This window comes from Bos indicus, chromosome 12, assembly GCF_029378745.1.
Source record: "Bos indicus isolate NIAB-ARS_2022 breed Sahiwal x Tharparkar chromosome 12, NIAB-ARS_B.indTharparkar_mat_pri_1.0, whole genome shotgun sequence".
Taxonomy (NCBI): Eukaryota; Metazoa; Chordata; class Mammalia; order Artiodactyla; family Bovidae; genus Bos; species Bos indicus.
This window is the reverse complement of record NC_091771.1, coordinates 11,913,523-11,936,949: the sequence shown is the minus strand read 5'-3', so window position 1 is coordinate 11,936,949 and position 23,427 is coordinate 11,913,523. Positions and strand designations below refer to the sequence as shown.

At 39.4% G+C, this 23,427-nt stretch overlaps 1 protein-coding gene across 7 annotated transcripts in view; it reads left to right on the top strand.

Annotated features, from left to right (window-relative positions):
• VWA8 (von Willebrand factor A domain containing 8) overlaps window positions 1–23,427 on the top strand; it is a 400,893-nt gene that overhangs the window by 68,554 nt on the left and 308,912 nt on the right. For all 7 annotated transcript variants that reach the window (XM_070800011.1, XM_070800010.1, XM_070800013.1 and 4 more), the window contains exons 9-12: window positions 2,297–2,401; window positions 6,370–6,501; window positions 8,083–8,217; window positions 8,305–8,382. In XM_070800011.1, coding sequence (XP_070656112.1) covers window positions 2,297–2,401; window positions 6,370–6,501; window positions 8,083–8,217; window positions 8,305–8,382 — 450 coding nt within the window. The remainder of the gene's footprint in view (window positions 1–2,296; window positions 2,402–6,369; window positions 6,502–8,082; window positions 8,218–8,304; window positions 8,383–23,427) is intronic.

Below are 23,427 nucleotides of genomic sequence, written 5' to 3'. Positions count from 1 at the left end.
AAGGTCTGCTGGAGGAGGGCACGCAACCCACTCCAGTATTCTTGCCTGGAGAATTCCATGCACAGAGGAGCTTGGCAGGCTACAGTTCATAGGGTTGCAAAGAGTCAGACACGACTGAAGGGACTTTGCACATGCGTGCATACCAACATTTGGAGCAACATTTTCCCTCCATATTTTTCATGTCTTCTAATTTTAATTCTTACTGTTTTTTCCTTGGAACTTTTTACTTTGACAATTCTCAAATCCAAAAAAAAAAAAAAAAAAAAGTTCAAAAATAGCCAGACATAAAACTATAATCCCATTAAGTAGATTCACCAATTTTTAACATTATTACTGCTTTTGTTTACACTTTCTCTTTTTTACCTAAACAATTCTGAAAGTCAATTGCAGTCAGTATTCTTAACTACTTCAATATGCAGTTCTAAGAATTAGAACATTCTTCTATTAATACATAACCAGGACACGTACTATCACACCTCTCTGCATATCAACAATAGTTCCATAATGTCATCTAATAGACAGCTTATATTGAAATTTCTCTCATTGCCCTAATTAAACAGACTTTTTAAAGTAAGGTAAACCCATTTGGTTCCAAATAGGAAAAGGAGTACATCAAGGCTGTATATTGTCACCCTGCTTATTTAACTTCTATGCAGAGTACATCATGAGAAATGCTGGTCTGGAAGAAGCACAAGCTGGAATCAAGATTGCCGGGAGAAATATCAATCACCTCAGATATGCAGATGACACTACCCTTATGGCAGAAAGTGAAGAGGAACTAAAAAGCCTCTTGATGAAAGTCAAAGTGGAGAGTGAAAAAGTTGGCTTAAAGCTCAACATTCAGAAAACGAAGATCATGGCATCCGGTCCCACCACTTCATGGGAAATAGATGGGGAAACAGTGGAAACAGTATCAGACTTTATTTTGGGGGGCTCCAAAATCACTGCAGATGGTGACTGCAGCCATGAAATTAAAAGACACTTACTCCTTGGAAGGAAAGTTATGACCAACCTAGATAGCATAGTGAAAAGCAGAGACGTTACTTTGCCAACAAGGGTCCGTCTAGTCAAGGCTGTGCTTTTTCCTGTGGTCATGTATAGATGTGAGAGTTGGACTGGGAAGAAGGCTGAGCACCGAAGAATTGATGCTTTTGAACTGTGGTGTTGGAGAAGACTCTTGAGAGTCCCTTGGACTGCAAGGAGATCCAACCAGTCCATTCTGAAGGAGATCAGCCCTGGGATTTCTTTGGAAGGCATGATGCTAAAGCTGAAACTCCAGTACTTTGGCCACCTCATGAGAAGAGTTGACTCATCGGAAAAGACTCTGATGCTGGGAGGGATTGGGGGCAGGAGGAGAAGGGGACAACAGAGGATGAGATGGCTGGATGGCATCACTGACTCGATGGACGTGAGTCTGAGTGAACTCCGGGAGTTGGTGATGGACAGGGAGGCCTGGCGTGCTGCGATTCATGGGGTCGCAAAGAGTCGGACACGACTGAGAGAGTGAACTGAACTGAACTGAAACCTATTTGGGAAAGCAGTTTGGGGTGAAGAATTTGAGGATGAAAACACTTCCTGACTTTGTAGTTAGAACAGTGACTTATATGGGCTTCCCAGGTGGCACTAGTGGTAAAGAACCTGTCTGCTGATGAGACAAAGAAGACGTAGGTTCAGTCCCTGGGTTGGGGAGATCCCCGGAGAAGGGAATGGCAAACCCACTCCAGTATTTCTGCCTGGAGAATTGCATGGACAGAGGAACATGGTGGGCTACAGTCCTTGTGGTTGCAAAGAGTTGGACACAACTGAAGTGACTGAGCATGAACACTTTGTAACTTTGTAGTTGTAACAGTGAAGCCAGGAGTATGTGGATGAGGTCCACCAAGGTTAGGAGTAAGGGGAAAAGAGAAGGTACTTTGGGATGAGTGGGGTAGAGAAATGTGCCAAACACATAATCTTTGGACATGCTGAATGGGAGTCTGTGGGACACCCATAGAGTCACATCTCACAGACAGTTGGGAGCTTAGATCTAGAGCTGAAGAGACTTGTCAAGAGTAGGGATGGAGACACACCGTCAGTAGCTGAAAGATGAGAGTGGGCGAGTTTACCAGGGAAAGGGTGCAGGCCAGGGAGAGAAGAGGAAACTATGGATATTTGCTTTTGTGGACTTCTTGAGAATGTGAGACACTTGCTGGCTATCGTTTATGATGCAATTTCAATGTCACATGTATGTTTCAGCTACACTTTTTGTGATGGTTGTAGATGTCCTTCATTCCCATGTGTTTTCCCTCCCAAATAGGACTCCTTTCCTATGATGTCAATCCAACACGCGCTCCAGTGGCTTTACCCGTACACTGTGTTACTGGGCCATGAAGGGAAGATGGCTGTGCAAGGGGTTTTAAAAGTAAGTGTCTGCTTCACTCTCTTTCTTACCTTTCCCGTGTTCTCTTCCTGTGCCTTCTTTTCCCTTCTCATCTCTCTCTTACCCTTTTTTCCTACTTTTGTGTCTCCTTCTTTCTTTCTTTCCTGTGTCTTTTCTTCTCCTCTTTTCCAGACGTGCAGGTGCTGGCTTGACAGTAATGGGGAGTAAATATTCCTTCTGCATTTATTAGCAGGCACTCTACACTAAGGAAGAGCTTTTCTTCTCCATGACATACTTATTTATTCATTTATATCAGTATGGACTTATGGATCCCTATTTCATTCAGTGGGTTATAATTTACTATCATTATTTATTTTCACACTAACATTATCTCAGGTCTTGGCCACTCTAAGCTAATTATTGGTAGAGTCATTGACTCACCCCAAATAATTCCCTTTTATGAAGGACGTTTTTGTTTTTCTTACACAGTTTGACTCAAGGCATATAGATTTCTAAGAAGCAGGTAGAACGTGAACACTTGGCAGTTGTGGTCACGTGTACACGCCCCAGGATTTGACATATGGAATAGTATCTGGGGACGTCCTTAATGGTCCAGGGGTTAGGGCTTCACACCCCCAGTGCATGGAAGTAAGATACCCACATGCTGCACTGTGCGGCCAAAAAAACAAGAGAACGGTATTTATTCTGCCTTATCCCAGAACATACACAGGGTCTTTGGGAATATGGAAGTACTCTCTGCAGCTAGTATTAGTGAGAGGGGCTCAGAAGAGTGGAACAGTAGATTCTAATTACTTAAGTGGGATTTTATTTTGTATATCAGCTAGTCCAAGAAGTAGTGTTTTCATTGATTGGTGATGTCAATAATAATAATAGCAAAATAAAAATAACAAAAAGCTGTATCCTCATAAATGCTAGAATGTATAGTTATTAGCAGAATCTTAAGGAAAAACAAGAAGAAGCAAGGGGAAAACAATGGTCAATAAAGAGACAAAGGAAAGTGGAGGAGACAGAAGAGAGAGACGCAGGCCTGAGAGTGTGAAATAGCAGCCACTGGTGAAAGAAAGGGGTTTTCTGTGTGTGTGAGAAGGGGTGAGGGAGTGGGGGTGGGAGAGAGGGGGAAATAGAAGGAGGTTAAAAAGATAATGGAGAACCATTTGGAAATGGGGAAATTAATTCATAGGCTCAGGGAGTCGGGAAACTACCAGTTTGACTGTATAGTTCACTCTAAGGTTCAGAGAGTTTTTTTTTTTCTCTTTGGCTGCGCTGGGTCCTCTTGTTTCTGCTCAGGCTCCTCTAGTTGTGGCGAGCAGGGGCTGCTCTCTGGTTGCAGTGCGTGGGCTTCTCACTGTGGCGGCTTCTCTCGTTGCCCAGCACAAGCTCTCGGGTGCGTGAGAGCCTTAGCGCACTAGAACGTCAGCAGTCGTGGTGCACAGGCTTAGTTGCTCCGCAGCATGTGGAATCTTCCCAGACCAGGGGCCGAACCCGTGACCTCTGGAATGGCAGGCAGTTTCTTACCCACTGGGCCACCAGAGAAGTCCTAGAACTCACCTTTGGTTTAATTAACATCTGTGCTACCTTGGCATCCGTCAAGAGAAAAAAAGCCTGTATTTACAGGTGAGCTCCCAGCTGCACATCAGCACAAAGTTCAGTGCCGTGGGAACAAGGGTACATGGAATAGAAGAAAATATCAGTTCTGATAAAATGAAGCAATATAAGCTTTTGTGACACAAGCAAGAGAGGGTATTGATAAGTGTCTAGATAAGTCTGTTATGAACGAAGGTCTTCATTTTTACAAAGGTATCAGTTTGATGTGTTTCTGGTCTCTAATTTCAGAATTAGTCATACAAATTCTATAAAGTTATACAATGCCTTTAAAGAGTTGAGTTTTCTAAAGAAGATAGTCAGTGTTGCTTCATTTTGTTTGGCCTTTATCTGGACCTTTATAATTAAAGGGGAACATAGAATACTGATTGAGAGTCCATATTACAAACAGAAATAATTTCAAATCTGATTGTAGAATTTAAAAAAAAATGGAAAAAGGGGAATTTTGTTACTTATGTAAGAGGAGAAAAAGTGATTGTCTTTTCTTGCCTTAATTTTGTGAAGAATTATATATCTATTTTATTCCTCTATTTCCTTTTTGATCAACAATCTTTAAATTTCCTATGCCAGCAAATGGTAACGCACCTTGCAACTTCAGTTCTTGAACTATTTTAGTGTATTCTAGCCTACTATTTTTATTCTACTGAAATATTTTAGTTTGCATTATTTATGAGGATGTAACAAGTATAGCAAGTGTTCAAGGCATTAGTTCCTTTCTGGAATATAAATGCTCTGACATCAACCCTATGTCAAGTTAAAACTGTCATTACTATGGCTGGAATAAAAGCATGGCTTTAAGCTCATAAATGTATTGTTTTAGAATTTTATGAGTCTGAGTTCCAGATTCTAATGAATGTAATTACTTGGCTAAGGCTTTACTCCTTTTCTATTAAACTTCCTTAAAATACAATGTAACTTTTTCTTTTTCTCTTTTTGATGAAATTAAGGAGTCAATGATTGTTAATTGTCTACAACATGGAAGCTCTTCCTATCAAACTGTGTGACACCAGGGGAATTTGCATATATAAATTGTGTAAAGTATAAAACTTATGTTTTCTGTGGTTGCACAAATAAACAGTTTTTCTTAGGATGGAGAAAGGAATGATTGTCTTGGGTACTTAAGACATTGAAATGAGGACGTGAACTGGGCTGTTGTGTTTAAAATGTTGAAACTGAAGATAATTTTCTTCCCCAGACTCTATTTTCTAGAATTGAATCATTCTGTTGAATAGGCAGTGATCTGTTCTTTCATTGGGTTTCAACTCTTTTGCTATAGTGATCGTGTTCTGTAAGTATTGTAGGATTTGTGGGGAATAATTTCTGCCTGTTTAATGCTAAAAATGAGTTAAGCCTTTCATATTGAACATGCTGCTGTTAAATGGGCATAGGATTTAATTAATTCTTAATTAGTATCCTCATGTTTCATATACTTACTTGTGTTCTGTATGCGTTTTTTATATAATCAGCTGGGATTAGAGAGTTTAACCTAGTGTTAGAACCTTGATCACTGGCCTACATGGAAAAAGAATCAGTGGTCCGGGCGTTTTAGGTCCAGTCTGGCAAGATTGAGAACCTGTGTTGTGGAAGGCAGTATATCAGATACCATAGAAGATTGATTGTTATACTTTATCATAACCAGTTAAACTAACCATACAGGCAGTCAGCAGGATGGTGTCCAGGAGGTTCTATTTTTCTCAGTTTCAGGCAGCTGTTAACTTCTGTTGATTTAAGAAATCAACTGATACAGCCCTTGTTATAATTTACTTTAAGCATGTTTTCAAGAGTTAAATCATCCTTTTCTAGGAAGCTGGAACCTTTGATTATCAGGAATTGTAGACTGAAAACTTCTGTCAGATCATTCTATTCCTTGGTATTTAGTAAATTTTAGGGACTATTTTCCGGAGAAGGCAGTGGCACCCCACTCCAGTACTCTTGCCTGAAAATCCCATGGACGGAGGAGCCTGGTAGGCTGCAGTCCATGGGGTCGCTAGAGTCGGACATGACTGAGCGACTTCACTTTCACTTTTCACTTTCATGCATTGGAGAAGGAAATGGCAACCCACTCCAGTGTTCTTGCCTGGAGAATCCCAGGGACGGGGGAGCCTGGTGGGCTGTCATCTATGGGGTTGCACAGAGTCGGACACGACTGAAGTGACTTAGCAGCAGCAGCAGCCTCAGGGACTATTTTCAGGTCATCTTTAGTAATTGGCTTAAGTAGAATGAATGGTATCTGCAAAAATAGGGGGAAAATATTCTCATTAATTTTTTTGCCTTTATTTTTATAACACTGAATGACTTTTAGTTTTAATTAAGATGGACATTTCCAGATATCCAACATTAATACTAAAATAAAAAGTAAATTAAATGTTTTTCTGGTCATTTTATAGCGCTTTGCACTCGAGGATTCAAGAAGATCTGTGCTTCCTGAGAAGATTGTGAGAGTGGAAAGGACGACCGAAAACAATGTCTTCCAAGCTTCTGTGACCATCCGGATTGCAGAAAAAGAGGTGACCATCAAGGTAATGAATGAATCAAGGTTTGTACTTTCTAAGATTGCCTGTATTAACCACACAGGTTCTGGTTAGTACTGGACATTTTTTTTTAACCTAAATTGAATTTATAATCTGTTCATAAGTCTTTGGTTCTATAGTGTCACATATATATATCTGTATCTGTGTATTTATGTATCCAGTCGTAAACTCTGTAAAAAAATTTGTAAACTGGAAAAATTTAGGAGAAACATAGGGATAGCTTTTCATCAAAAACCAGTCAGCCTCTGGGAAATCAAATACAGTGTTTATTAATGAAAGCATTTTGTGTTCTAAGTCCTTGATAAGAAATAGTTTGAAAATATGTTTTCAAAGATTTCACAGCTGAGGATTGAGACCCCAAGGACTGTAGCCCACACGGCTCCTCTGTCCCTGGAATTCTCCAGGCAAGAATACTGGAGTGGGTAGCCATGCCCTTCTCCAGGGGATCTTCCTGACCTAGGGATCGAACCCGGGTCTCCTGGATTGCAAATGGATTCTTTACTGTCTTAGGTACAGGGAATCCCAGAACTAAGGATTACCCTTTTCAAATAAAATATCTGTCAGCTATAGGAAGCGGTTGAAAGGGGAGCTATTGTAGGTGAACAGTTTTTAGAGGAGGGAATGGTATTTGGTCACAGAGCTCCATCTGCTTTCTCTGCCTGCTTTTTTCTAACCCTTTCTTTGAGGGTCCTGCGAATCCCAAGAGGTGATAGGAAGCTGACACTAGAATACACAGCTTGAAAAATACTGACTTAATGAAATTGTAAGTGAATGTAGGAAAGAGTAAACGCTTGCCTTCTTATGTTAGGACAGAGTGAATTTTCATGATAGACTTTTTTGTTTGTTTTAATGTAATAGTAATAATATTAGGTTGGCCAAAAAGTTTATCCAGGTTTTTCCATAAGATGGTACAGAAAAACCTGAGCAAACTTTTTGGCCAACCCAATACTTATTCATGTAATTGTATTTATTCAGTCATCAAACAAAATATTGAATATGTCTACCATGAGCTGGGCTCTGTTTTGGAATCTGCTGAGTGCCTGCAGTGTACTAACACTTTAATAAGGAGGAGATAGGAAATAAAACCAAGTAGGTGTGAAGGACGGGAGGAGGTTTTAAGAATAGCTGCCTGTGAGTGGTAAACTAAAAATAAAAATGGGAAAAGATTTGTGGATAGTTTAGAAATCAGGAGATCTTTGGTGATTTTGGAGAATCCCAGTTGGCTGATTTTAAATTCTGTCCTTATAACTGAAATTTGAGCAAAAACCTTCATTCTCAAGCAGTGCATTGTTATTATGAGTTATAAATAGCATGAAAATTACTTGATTCTCATGAAAATGTCTGACAGCATGGGCTTTAATTTTAGAGGGATTATTGACTTGGAAGTTTGATGAAAATGATCATCAGATCTGTGCTTGAGAAAATTGCTACTCTCCTGAAATATCTAAAACACTATATAATTGAATTGAGCAGGAAATTATTTGAAATTTTAAATGGCAGTTGTATGCTTTCATTTACTAATATTTTTAGAAAAATATGCATATTACATTTACCTCTTTTTAATTGTAGGTACCAGCTGGGACTAGGCCATTAAGTCAGCCTTGTACATCGGACCATTTTATACAAACCTTGAGCCATAAACAACTACTTGCTGAAATGATGCAGTCTCACATGGTTAAGGACATATGCTTAATTGGAGGAAAAGTAAGACTGGCAGCCGTACTGCAAACTTCTGTTTCCTGACTTTGGGTTGTTTTGACTTATCCCTTAAATGATTGTGTCCATTTGTAGGGTTGTGGAAAAACAGTCATCGCTAAGAACTTTGCAGACACCTTGGGATACAATATAGAACCTATCATGCTGTATCAGGTATGCTGTTCATTTTTAGTACTTGGACTATAAACGTATGCTTTCGGACCATCAGTAGAATTTATGGATATCCTTATTTAAGTTGGACCTGTTAGTTTTGAAGTTGATAAATAACTGAAACAGCTATCAAACTGGAATGCAATTATAATTATTTGGAATTTTTGAAAGTGTATTCTAGGATATCTGATGTCCCCGAAATACCACGGTCTGTTTTTACATGCATGTGTACACTCAGTATAGTTAACAGTAACTTGGATATACAGTTTTCCCAGCATGATTTGTTGAAAAGACTGTCTTTTCCCCTATAGGATAGTCTTGTCATTCTTGTAAAAAAATCAAGTGACCGTATGTGTGCCGTAAATTTCTGGACTCCCTATTCTACTCCACTGGTTTATATGTCTGTCTGTATGGTGAGGGGGAGTACTTTTTTTTTTTTTTTTGCTTAATTCATGGAAGATGAGATGAATACCTTGCCTTCTTAGAAAATCACTCCTCTTGATGGTTAGCTCAATATGAAAGTTCATTAGAAGTGATCTGAGAATGGCATTTTATCATAATCTGCCTGCAGTGCAGGAGACCTGAGTGTGATTCCTGCGTTGGCAAGATCCCCTGGAGAAGGGAATGGCAACCCACTCCAGTATTCTTGTCTGGAAAATTCCATGGACAGAGGAAACCGGCAGGCTACAGTCCATGGGGCTGCTAAGAGTTGGACACGACTGAGTAAATAACACTTTCACTTTTCACCAACCTAGTTTCAAATGAAAATACTTTTCTACCAAATGATGGGGAGGAAAAAAGCCTAAATCATCAATATATTTATAAAACAAGTTAAATTTTATTATAAACATTTTATATTCTATTTATAAGTCTAGGATAAATACAAGCATAATTTACCTTCCCAGCTGCCATTGCTTTGACATCATACAGAGAAGACCTTTTGTGAAGATAATATGTCTTTTCTCTTTGACCTCACCCCCATTTATTAGTAGTATTATTGCTAAAATTGTACACATTATTCTTTTTCTTACGTTAAAGTAAAAACTCCCATTCTAATGAAAGCTGGAAAGAATTTTTGCCTCATCTGTTTATTCCGGACAGTACCGATTCTGTATCAGATTTCTATAGTCAGTTTATGGTGATTTGTACAGTGTAGTGACAGATTACCCTATGAGCGTGTGCTTGAACTGTGAAGGTCACAGTAACCCCATCCTACTCTCTGTTAAAAGAAGAACCAAACAAGGGAGTACATGTGTATTTGTCAATATAGATCTCTCAACTACTGAAAAACTATCTAAAGAATCTTGCTGTTGAGAAAGTTACCCTTATGCGAGAAAGAATTAGTTTAAGAGGCCGAGAACAGATTTTCTTATGTATTTTTGGAGAGTGCCAGTAAGTTCACGAAAGATTTCTTTTAATTTTTTTTAACTTTCCTGTTGAATTTGTTGATTGATGAGGAAAGGTAAGAAAAATTATACTATTAACGTTGATGGCAGACCATTCTATTACCTGATACTCCTCTGAGATATGAAGTCAGTCTTTTCTAGTTCCTGCCATGAGATAAGGTCATTTAGTCATATCTTGAGTGAGTGAGTGAGTGAGTGAGTGAAGTCGCTCAGTCGTGTCCGACGCTTTGCAACCCCGTGGACTATAGCCCACCAGGCTCCTCCATCCATGGAATTCGCCAGGCAACAGTACTGGAGTGGGTTGCCATTTCCTTCTCCAGGGAGTCTTCCCAACCCAGGGATCGAACCCAGGTCTCCTGCACTGCAGGCAGACGCTTTAACCTCTGAGCCTAATCTTCTATCTGAAAAATAAGGGGGGTGATGATATTCAAAAGGCACATAAGATTCCCATAAAAATATTTTGCCCAACCTCAGCATGTACACTGTCTACATTGTAGATGGCCTGCAAGGATTGGGAAAACTGGTGCCGAGATAAAGAAACATCATATATTCTGAAAATCCCTTTTCCAACTTTGCTCTTCTGCTCATTAATCTTGAGAGCAATGACTGGGAGAAAAAATTGGTTTAGAAAGATATGAAGAAATATAATATTGACAACATGTTCTGTAGGTGATTTTGTATGTCTGTCTCTCCATATGGCTCCTTTCCATGAACTGAATCAGAGTGTATATCAGGCCCTATATTGACACTGGCAAGTTTTGTAAACTGTTAATCAGTTGGTCTCATGATAGAAAACAAGCTCTTGAGATTAAATATGACTCTGCTTACAGTTTCATATTTATTAGTAGTGTTCATTGATTTATTTGGAACAGAGGAATTAATTTAATAGAATTCAAGGTTAGATTTTGGTTTTATAATGATGTAGCCCATATTAATGCAAAATTTTCAGAAGTTTGACCCAACATAGAGAATTTAGTGGGAATAAGTAACTCAGCATCCATTTTCCTAGAAGATATAGAGATTTCCCTGTTAATTGTACATGTATAAAGCTACGCTTAATCTGTAGGTTTTGCCTTATTTTTAGACTTGACTATTTTTAGAACTGGATTTCATATGAAGAAAAAGAAAAACAGAGCTTTAACACAGATTTGTGGCAGTACATAAAATAAGTTTTATAATAGGCTATAAAAATCTTAAATCATTTGGCTCAAGTGTTAGGTCAGATTCTTTTAACTGGTTATTCTTTTTTTAGTGTTGAAGCCAGTGATTTCATAGTATTGAAGAAATACAGGTTATTATTCTTTTCTTTCACAACCAGATAAGGGCATGCTTCCAGATGTCTTTTCACACCAATGTAAATAGCACCAGATCTGTAATCTCTTATTTTTCTTTTTAAGTATTAGTTGGATTAAAAGCCAAGTCAACTCCAATCAAAAATTAAGGTCAAATAAGTTTAGGAGACTTATAGTGAACTGTCTAAAATCACTGTCTAAAACATATTGAAGTCTTAGGATCATTTTTGACCCTCAAGTTTTTCTTTTTATTCTAAACTCAAACCAAATCCTTTTCTTCATCTTCAGTCTAATTTACAATCTCTCTTTCCTGTTTATCCAAATACAGAGTAGACATATCTTAACTTTTATTCTCTCTCATCTGTTTTTACTGCCCTGTGTCTTGGATTTATTTCCTTGCCTCTTGTCTTTGTCTGGCATTTGCACTTTTTTCATGAAGATTCCAAGACTCTGTATTAATTTAAGTGGTTGATACTCAACCTTGGAGCTGGCTTTCTGTATGATTCTGTAGATCATTTTGTTTTCTATATTTACTTTGCTACAATCTGTCATTCTTTCTGTCTCCTGAGTATTTTTTCTTTTTCCCTCAAGAATAACCTTCATAAGGCTAAGAATTTACTTGAACTCAATTCTTCAAATTTATTTTATTATAAAATTTATTATAAAAATGTATATCATCATACAAATTCTACATCCTCTGAATTTTCAAATAGAAATTATAAACTAAGGGTAGTTGTCTTTTCATAGAGCTCTCCCTCATTTTTTCATAGCTGTGTGTTATTCCATCATGTGGTAATACCCGAGTTTACTCACCCTGTCTCCTGTATCTGGACAATTGGGCTGTTTCCAGTATTTTGTAATTACAAACTAAGCTGCAATGAATAACCTTGTGCATATGTAGTTTCATATTGTTGGAAGTGTATCTTCAGGATTAATTCCTAGAAGTGAAGTTGTTAGGTCAATAGGTAAATACATGTGTGGTTTTGTGGTGTGTGTGCTTGTTAAATTGCATCAGTCGTGTCCGACTCTTTACGACCCTGTGGACTGTGGCCCGCCAGGCTCCACTGTCCATGGCGTTATCCAGGCGAGAATACTGGGGTGGGTTGCCACACCCTCCTCCAGGGGATCTTCCCAGCCCGGCTGTCAAACCCATGTCTCTTATGTCTCCTGTGCTGGCAAGCGGGTTCTTTACCACTCGTACCACCTGGGAAGCTGGTGGTTTTGTTAGATATTGCCAAATTTTCCTCTGTAAGGATATACCATTTTGTGTTCCTACCAACAATGCCAACAGAGAGGGCTGCCAAGCTCTTCAGATTTTGCCAATTTGATAGTTAGAAATGCTATCTAATGAGTAGTTTTAATTTGCATTTTTTTATATTAGGAGAAAAATTGAAAATCTTTCCTATTTTTAAGAGCCATTATTATATCTCTCCTTAGCAAATTATCCGTTCATTTCTTTTGCCCATTTTTCTACTAGGTTTTTGATCTTTTTCCCCTTATTTTTGTGTCTAATATTAGGCATATCTGCTTTTTATCTGTGGTCTATCTGCATATATTTCTCTCTCAGTCTGTGAGTTATACTTTGATTTCATTTATGGATAAGTTAGCTTTGCCTTGTACATTTTAAATGTTTTGTAATTAAATTTATTGTTATTTTATTGCATCTAGATTTTGAGTCATAAGGATTTCCCCTATCCCCAGGTTAAGGAGGAATTCACTCATGTCTCTTTCAGCTTCTAGGCTGACCTCTCTCCAGTTCTTGCACGTAACCGTTCATATTTTAGAAGCAGCAGGATAGTACTGGATCTTTCTCTTTCATACCGCCATCTCTCTCTCTCTGACCACAGCTGGGAAACATCTTCCCACTTTATGGAGTCAGATTATAAAGTTGGGCCCACAGGGGTAACCCATAATAATCTCCCCATCTCAAGGTCATTAAGTGAATCTTGTCTGCATAGTTCCTTTTGCCATATAAGGTTACATACTCACAGGTTCTGGGAATTAGGACACAGATATCTTTGGGGGGCGTTATTCTGCCTATTACAGTGACCATAATGGAAGATCACACCACTGAGAACATTGCCATGGGTGGTATTTGAGTTACAAATGTAGTACCTCTTTCAGTCCATATAGTTTTCATATTCATAGTGATTCAGTATGTACTGCAGGCATCCAACTTCATGATATTCTTTGGTGTAGTAGTGCCCATGTATTTGTTGAAGTGTGTATTACTTTTTAACAGGTTATTTCCCCTGTACTAAAATGTAGGCATTACCCTGAATTTTTATTTGAAATTATGTGTACAGGTATATTATATTACTTATGGGTTTTTTTCAAGGCTATAAAGCAAAAATTACAAAGTGTTGTTTATAAAATGGGGATGTTTATAAAATAGAGTGGATCTAACAGGATGGAGAACCCAGTGGGTTAGACCATAGCATAGTGCTTGGCATGAAGATATGCAGTTGAATATGCACCATCTTCGGAGAAGGCAATGGCAACCCACTCCAGTACTCTTGCCTGGAAAATCCCATGGATGGAGGAGCCTGGTGGGCTGCAGTCCATGGGGTCACGAAGAGTCAGACACGACTGAGCGACTTCACTTTCACTTTTCACTTTCATGCATTGGAGAAGGAAATGGCAAACCACTCCAGTGTTCTTGCCTGGAGAATCCCAGGGACAGGGGAGCCTGGTGGGCTGCCGTCTACGGGATCACAGAGTCGGACACGACTGAAGCGACTAATGCACCGTCTTAGAGGCTTGTTCTTGTTCAGTTGCTTAGTCGTGTCTGACTGTTTACGACTCTATGGACTGCAGCACGCCAGGCTTCCCTGTCCTCCACCATCTCCCGGAGTTTGCTCAAACTCGTGTTCATTTAGTTGGTGATGCCATCCAACCATCTCATCCTCTGTCATGCCCTTCTCCTTCTGCTGTCAGTCTTTCCCAGCATCAGGGTCTTTTCCAGTTCAGCTCTTCACATTAGGTGGCCAAAGCATTGACGCTTCAGCTTCAGTATCAGTCATTCCAATGAATATTCAGGGTTGATTTCCTTTAGGAACTTGGGAAATTTAAAAATATTTTTAAGTAGAATGACTTTTGTTTTTACATATGTGAGGGATAGAGGTGATTATTCAAACATTGTTGTCATTCTCCCCACCAAAAACAGTTAAGAGCTTCTCCATGTATAGTGTTCTCTAATGCAGAATAGCAATAGAATTACTTAGATCAGCTTCTGATTTCTGAGAGCTAATTAATTCTTACACCTTAAGGCAGGAGGCGATTTTGAGACAAATCCATTTCCATTCTAGAATTACAATTTTCCACATGTTTTCTATGTTTTTAAAGAATAACGTTTTGTGACAATGTAATAATCTCTTTTTGCAACCTCTTTGAAGCGTTTCATTTACTAAAATTTATAATTACTCTAAAATAGGCCAGTAAAGTGGAATTTCCTGACTTTCAAAATTAAGGATGAGAAAGGTTAAGTGCCAGAGTTTATACCTCAAGCAAAGCTTATACAACGGGAACTAGCTTATTAATTTTCAAGTCATTTTCTTGACTACCAGATTGTACATCTTTAAAAACAAAAGTAGCAGACAGTGAGGCTCACTCTGAGATGGGAGGGCGCTGGGTTGCAGCCCTAAGAGTACCACCTGTTTTTATTTGGGATGCTTTCCTTCATGTTAGGTGGGTTTGCTGTAGAATGGTGGTGTCCTCGTGAATCAGTTTCTCTTTCAGTACGGGTCTGTTTTTCTACTTTCTGGCTTTTTAAAAACCATAGAATGGAGGAGTTACCAAAAATCAGTGGTTGTTTTCAACTAATAGAAGCCCATCTCAAGAGTGTATTATTTTTATAATTGAAACTTTGTAAAACATATCTTAGACTCTCACTCTGATGGAGAAATCATCTAAAAAACGGAGTGTAATGGCACTTACAGTAATTTATGTTAAGTTTGCAGCTGGAACTAATTGGATTGTTTATCTGATAGCACGTAACTACAAAGTTATATATTGAAAAGTCAAGCTGTTTGCTTAACTTGATAACCTTTTAAACTTATACATTCTAAAAATACAAAGTGTATTATTTTTTTTTCTAATTTTATTTTATTTTTAAACTTTACATAATTGTATTAGTTTTGCCAAATATCAAAATGAATCCGCCACAGGTATACATGTGTTCCCCATCCCGAACCCTCCTCCCTCCTCCCTCCCCATACCATCCCTCTGGGCCGTCCCAGTGCACCAGCCCCAAGCATCCAGCATCGTGCATCGAACCTGGACTGGCAACTCGTTTCCTACATGATATTTTACATGTTTCATTGCCATTCTCCCAAATCTTCCCACCCTCTCCCTCTCCCACAGAGTCCATAAGACTTCTATACATCAGTGTCTCTTTTGCTATCTCGTACACCGGGTTATTGTTACCATCTTTCTAAATTCCATATATATGCGTTAGTATACTGTATTTATGTTTTTCCTTCTGGCTTACTTCACTCTGTATAATAGGCTCCAGTTTCATCCACCTCATTAGAACTGATTCAAATGTATTCTTTTTAATGGCTGAGTAATACTCCATTGTGTATATGTACCACAGCTTTCTTATCCATTCATCTGCTGATGGACATCTAGGTTGCTTCCATGTCTTGGCTATTATAAACAGTGCTGTGATGAGCAATCAGAGCAGAAAAAGAAATAAAAGGAATCCAAATTGGAAAAGAAGAAGTAAAACTCTCACTATTTGCAGATGACATGATCCTCTACATAGAAAACCCTAAAGATTCCACCAGAAAATTACTAGAACTAATCAATGACTATAGTAAAGTTGCAGGATATAAAATCAACACACAGAAGTCCCTTGCATTCCTATACACTAATAATGAGAAAACAGAAAGAGAAATTAAGGAAACAATTCCATTCACCATTGCAACGGAAAGAATAAAATACTTAGGAATATATCTACCTAAAGAAACTAAAGACCTATATATAGAAAACTATAAAACACTGGTGAAAGAAATCAAAGAGGACACTAATAGATGGAGAAATATACCATGTTCATGGATTGGAAGAATCAATATAGTGAAAATGAGTATACTACCCAAAGCAATTTATAGATTCAATGCAATCCCTATCAAGCTACCAACAGTATTCTTCATAGAGCTAGAACAAATAATTTCACAATTTGTATGGAAATACAAAAAACCTCGAATAGCCAAAGCGATCTTGAGAAAGAAGAATGGAACTGGAGGAATCAACCTACCTGACTTCAGGCTCTACTACAAAGCCACAGTTATCAAGACAGTATGGTACTGGCACAAAGACAGAAATATTGATCAATGGAATAAAATAGAAAGCCCAGAGATAAATCCACGCACATATGGACACCTTATCTTCGACAAAGGAGGCAAGAATATACAATGGATTAAAGACAATCTCTTTAACAAGTGGTGCTGGGAAATCTGGTCAACCACTTGTAAAAGAATGAAACTAGACCACTTTCTAACACCATACACAAAAATAACTCAAAATGGATTAAAGATCTAAACGTAAGACCAGAAACTATAAAACTCCTAGAGGAGAACATAGGCAAAACACTCTCCGACATACATCACAGCACCACAGCATACATCTATGACCCACCTCCCAGAATATTGGAAATAAAAGCAAAGTGTATTATTTTAAAGTTTAACTGTGCAATATATGTTAATAAAGGTTCATCTTACTGTATTTGCATACATTTGCCATTTAAAAGGCCGGAAGTTTTACATTCATTTTTTTAAACAAAAGTATCCAAACATGATATTCAAATCTTTTATAATTTTAAAAGTATGTACTGAACTCCTTATTTAATTGAAACAGTGTACATTTTAAGTAACGAACAACATCTTTTGTGTTGTCTTAACAAATTTAGTTATCGTGAGGTATTTATTAGATTTATAAAAACACTCTAAGAGGCCTTTGGCCATGTGTATAAAAATAAACATTACAGTAAAACCAAATCCATTAGCCGAAGGAAGAAAACAAAAGTAACCAGAGAATCCTACCAAATAAGGAATTTCAGCCTGAAAGGTATTTCATTTACCATCCTTGGTGATCCCAAAACATAGGATCCATAAACTTGAGAGGGAAAGAATTTCAAATTTGAGGATTCTCTGTGGAATAGCTCCAAACTTAAGGACACAGTGTGATGAAGTCCCAGTACTGTTGGTAAGAACAAACTGTTATGCTTGACTGTCTCTATCAGTTAGGACATTTGTTCTAAGTCTACTTTACAGTAATCTTGATTAGGGGTCTTAGGGCAATCTTTAATCCTGATTAGGAGTCTTAGGGCAATCTTTTAAGGGTCCTCAGGATTAAAGATTGCCCTAAGACCCCCAATCAACATTAAAGATTGCCCTAAGATCCCTAATTAAGATTACTGTAAAGTGCATTTAGAACAAATGTCCTAACTGATAGAGATGGTCAAGCATAACAGTTTGTTCTTACCAGCAGTACTGGGACTTCATCACACTGTCCTTAAGTTTGGAGCTATTCCACAGAGTAAGGAATAAGAGTTTAGAGTAAGGATTTGCTAAAGGTTAGTTAGTAAGAGTGGAGAAGGCCATGGCAACCCACTCCAGTGTTCTTGCCTGGAGAATCCCAGGGATGAGGGAGCCTGGTGGGCTACCGTCTATGGGGTCGCACAGAGTCGGACACGACTGAAGTGACGCAGCAGCGGCAGTTAGTAAGAGTAAGGATTTGCTAAAAGTTAGTAGGATTAATGGGCTTCCCTTGTGGCTCAGCTGGTAAAGAATCTGCCCAAAATGAGGGATACCTGGGTTTGATCCCTGGGTTGGGAAGATCCCCTGGAGGAGGGAAAGGCTACCCACTCCAGTATTCTGGCCTGGAGAAGTCCATGGGTCACAAAAAGTCAGACACAATTGAGCGACTTTTCTTCAGCAGAATTAATAATGAAGTTATATGTTTATATTCTTATGGGAAACATGTCAAGAAAGAAAAGAAAGAAGGATTTTGATTTGATTTTGACAGTTACAAATTTCTGTAAGTACCTTTGTTGTTGTTCAGTCGCTAGGTCACGTCCGATTGTCTGAGACCCCGTGGACTGCAGCACACAGGTGTTCCCTGTCCTTCACTACCTCCCGGAGTTTGCTCAAACTCATGTCCAATAAGTCAGTGATGATATCTAACCATCTCATCCTCTGCCACTCCCTTCTCCTCCGCCCTCAATCTTTCCCAGCATCAGGGTCTTTTCCAGTGAGTCAGCTTTTCATGTCAGGTGGCCAAAATATTGGACCTTCAGCTTCATCATCAGTCCTTTGATTGAATATTCAGGGTTGATTTCCTTTAGGATTGACTGGTTTGATTTCCTTGTTGTCCAAGAAACTCTCAAGAGTCTTCTCCAGCACCCCAATTTGAAAGCATATGTTTTATAAACATATTTTTATTTTTGGAAACAAAAAGTAAATACATACTTCTCAGCTTTATCATCTAGTTGCCTTTTATGATTCCTAAGTGCTTTGTTTTTCTGTTTCCCCCTTATTGAAAAAACTCCAGTTATTCAGGATCCAACCACTTTCTAAATATATTGAATTTTATTGCTGGTTTGCAAACCAAAGTTATAGAAGCAACAGCTTTCTGAGGTGTTTCAACTAAAACCATTTGGCAGAACAAGAGAGACAGCAAAGAGAAAGGCGGTTTTAACAGACAGAGTTCAACTAGTGCCTCTGGGTGCTGAGCTGAGGCAGCTTGGGATCTGAGCTGATAAAAGCTGGGAAAATCCTGGTCTTATAGTCTGTTGACTACTGTTGAGAGATTAATGACCTGAAGATGGGCCTCGGCCAGCCCAGCTCCTGGGATGCTTTGTGTTCATTTCCTGTGGTTCCCTGGAGCTCCCCCAGATTTAGGTAGCTGCTGGCTGCTGCCTCTGTGCTGGTGAGGAGCAGTGCACACCATACCCTCATGTTGTGAGGAAGGTGGACAGGGCTGCCCTGATGCCTTCCACAGCCTGCTTCTTTAATCTTAGCAAACCTTCTTCTGTGCTGCTTCAAGCAGCAGACTCCACATTTATCCTGAGTGATGCTCCCTGAATCTTTTAAGTCTTCCCTAAGTCCTACATAGTGACAGGTGTTTGCAGTATCTCCCGTGGGGGAGCAATTCAGAGACATCAGTTTTAGTTTTGTGAAGACGGTTCCAAAAAGGACACATTAAACCAGTCAAAAGAGTTATTTAGTATTTTAGCCATGAAACACTGTTTAGCTTTGTCCTCATCTACCACGCACCCCACACCCAATTGCCAGTCTAACATAATTTGCTTTTTACAAGATCCACTCTAGCTATGGACATCATCAGTAGCTCTAACCCACCCTCCCTGGACTCGTGTTTAGAATTTGCTGGAAAATGCATTTGGCATATGAAATTTTACTTTATAGAGTTTTTAAGAACCCATCAATTATGTCGTTTGAATGTTAATTGATACTTATTCCTCTCTCACACACACATTAATATTCTATAGTCAAAGCAGATTTCACTTATACAATACAGAATTATCAACTATAGTCACCATGTTTTATATTATATCCTGAGATCCTAATTCATCTTATACCTTAAAGTCTGTACCCTTTTACCAACCTCTTCTTATTTCCCTTGGCTTTCCTGGTGGCTCAGATGGTAAAGAATCTGCCCACAATGCAGAAGACCCAGGTTCAATCCCTGGGTCAGGAAGATCCCCAGAAGTAAGCAAATGGTAAATCACTCCAATATTCTTGCCTGGAGAATTCCAAGGCCAGAGGAGCCTGGCAGGCTACAGTCTATTCAGTCACAAAGAGTCAAACACAACTGAGCGACTTGCGCTCACTCACTCATTCATTCTTATTTCCCTCACCTCTCAGTCCCTGCGGAGAAGGCGATGGCAACCCACTCCAGTACTCTTGCCTACAAAATCCCATGGACGGAGGAGCCTAGTAGACTACAGTCCATGGAGTTGCTAAGAGTCAGGCACGATTGAGCGACTTCACTTTCATTTTTCACTTTCATGTGTTGGAGAAGGAAATGGCAACCCACTCCAGTGCTCTTGCCTGGAGAATCCCAGGGACAGGGGAGCCTGGTGGGCTGCCGTTTTATGGTGTTGCACAGAGTCAGACACAACTGCAGCGACTTAGAAGCAGCAGCAGCAGCAGCAGCAGCTCAGTCCCTGACAACCATTTTCATTTCTATGACTGTGACTTTTATTTGTTTATTTATTTTTAATTTAAGGATAATTGCTTTAGAGTATTGTATTGGTTTCTACCAAACATCAACGTGGGATTCACTTGTAAATGGTACCATAACGTATTTGGCTTTGTCTTTCTGACTTACTTCACGTAGGGTAACACCCTCAAGGTCTATCCATGTTGTTGCAGATGGGAAAAATTCCGTCTTTTTTATGGCTGAGTAATACTTGTATGTGTGTGTGAACCATAATTTCTTATCAGTGTTTTGTCAATGAACACTCTAGGCTATTGTGAATAATGCTGTAATGAACATAGGAGTGCAGATATCTCAATATTCTGTTTTTATTTTCTTTGGATATATAGCCAGAAGTGGGATTGCTAGATCGTATGGTAGCTCTGTTTTTATTTTTTGATGAACCTGCATACTGTTTTCCATAGAGGCTGCAAAAATCTGCATTCCCACCAACAGTGCACAGTGGTTCCCTTCTCTCCACCTCCTCACCAGCATTTGTCATCTCTTCTTGTTGTTTGTTTTGTTTTTGATAATGGCCATTCTTATAGGTATGAGATGATATCTCACTGGGGTTTTGATTTGTATTTCCTTGATGATGAGTAATGATTACACCTTTTCGTGTATCTGTTGTCTATTTCTATGTCTTCTCTGGAAAAACATGGGATCAATTCCTCTCCCCATTTTTAAATCAGATTTTTTTTTTTTTGCTATTGAGTTATATGAGTTCTTATTTAGATATTAACCTTTATCAGTTATATGATTTGCAAATATCTTTTTCCATTCAGTAGTTTGCCTTTTCATTGCGTTCATGGTTTCTTTGCTGTGCGGAAACTTTTTCTTTTTAGTCTGATGTTGTCCCAATTGTTTATTTTGGCTTTTATTGCTGTTGCTTTTGGTGTCAAATCCAAAAATTATCACCAAGACCAACGTCAAGGAGCATACCACCTATATTTTCATCTAGGAGTTTTATGGTTTCAAGTCTTAAACATTCAAGTCTTTAATCCATTTTTAAGTAATTTTTATGCCTCGTATAAATAGCGTTCAGTTTCATTCTTTTGCATGTGGCTACTGTGGTGTTGGAGAAGACTCTTGAGAGTCCCTTGGACTGCAGGGAGATCCAACCAGTCCATTCTGAAGGAGACCAGCCCTGGGATTTCTTTGGAAGGAATGATGCTGAAGCTGAAACTCCAGTACTTTGGCCACCTCATGCGAAGAGTTGACTCACTGGAAAGGACTCGGATGCTGGGAGGGATTTGGGGCAAGAGGAGAAGGGGAAGACAGAGGATGAGATGGCTGGATGGCATCACTGACTCGATGGACGTGAGTCTGAGTGAACTCCGGGAGTTGTTGATGGACAGGGAGGCCTGGCGTGCTGCAATTCATGGGGTCGCAAAGAGTCAGACACGACTGAGTGACTTCACTTTCACTTTTTGCTTTCATGCATTGGAGAAGGAAATGGCAACCCATTCCAGTGTTCTTGCCTGGAGAATCCCAGGGGTGGGGGAGCCTGGTGGACTGCCATCTATGGGGTCACACAGAGTTGGACACGACTGAAGCGACTTAGCAACAGCAGCAGCAGTCTTAGTTTATGACCCGTCCACCAATGCTTTTCAACCTTAGCTGCCTATTGGAACCACCCAAGAAACTTCAAAAACTTTTCAGTGTCCAGCCCCCACCTTTAGAGAATATGAAGTAATTGGTTTGATGTGGGACTCAGATGTATGCATTTTTACAAAAGTTACTCAGTGCTTCTAACAGGGAGGCAGGATTGAAAGACACTGCCCTACCTGATGTGACCCATGCCTGCATCTCCAGCCACCTCTCTCCAGGCTGGACCCTCTGCTGGTTGTGTTTATACTGGCCTCGCTGACTACTGTCAGTCCCTTAATGCCGTTTAGCTTCTTTCTGCTTCAGAACTTTTGCACAGGACGTTGCCTCACCCTGGAGAACTCTTCCCTTGATCTTCACTTGGCTTTTTATCATTCAAATAGAAACTTGAGTATACTTACTGAAAGCATTTGTGACCCATGGAGCTATTTGCTTATCACATTACCCAACATTTTCTGTGTACTACTGACCAGTATGTGAGATACATATACATACATTTTTTGGGTTTTTTTTTTGGCATCTCCTCCCTCCCTCTCTCCTTTTTTCTCAGCCTCCGTTCCTTTTCCTTTGTCTGTTTTGTTCTTTCCCCTTGGAATGTAAGATCCATGTTTGTCTTTTTCATTACTGTCTCGTCAGCACCTTGACCTGTGGCTTATGTGTACTAGGCAATCAATGTAGGAAGGAGTGCATAAGTAAATTTTGAAAAATTTACATTGTTTTTAAAGGGGCAGCTCAAACCTTTGTCAAAGTTTTCTTTACCAATTTCTTATTTGTTTCCATATTTACTTTTTCTTTAAATTCTAAGATTAGAATTTCTTTTGTCATACAGTATTTTTGTATTTATTTATTTTTAATTGAAGAATAATTGCTTTACAATATTCTGTTGATTTCTGCCGTACATCAACATGAATCAGCCACAGGTATATACATATCCTGGCCCTCCTGAACCCTCCATCTCCCATCCCATTCCACCCCTCAGGTTGTCACATAGCACCAGGCTGAGCTCCATGCACTATACGGCAACTTTTCATTAGCTACCTATGTGTTACACATGGTAATGTACATATGTCAATCATGTGTGCATGCTAAGTCGCTTCAGTTGTGTCCAACTCTTTGTGACCCTGTGGACTGTAGCCCACCAGGCTCCTCTGTCCATGGGATTCTCCAGGCAAGAATACTAGAGTGGGTTGCCATGCCCTCCTCCAGGGGATCTTCCCCATCAAGGGATTGAACCCACGTCTCTTATGTCTCCTGCATTTGCCGGTGAGTTCTTTACCACTAACACCGCCTGGGAAGCCCATATTTCAGTCATTCAGTTCAGTCAGTTCAGTCACTCAGTTGTGTCCGACTCTTTGTGACCCCATGGACTGAAGCACGCCAGGCCTCCCTGTCCATCACCAACTCCTGGAGCTTACTCAAACTCATGTCCATTGAGTCAGTGATGCCATCCAACCATCTCATCCTCTGCCATCCCCTTCTCCCACCTTCAATCTTTCCCAGCATCAGGGTCTTTTCCAGTGAGT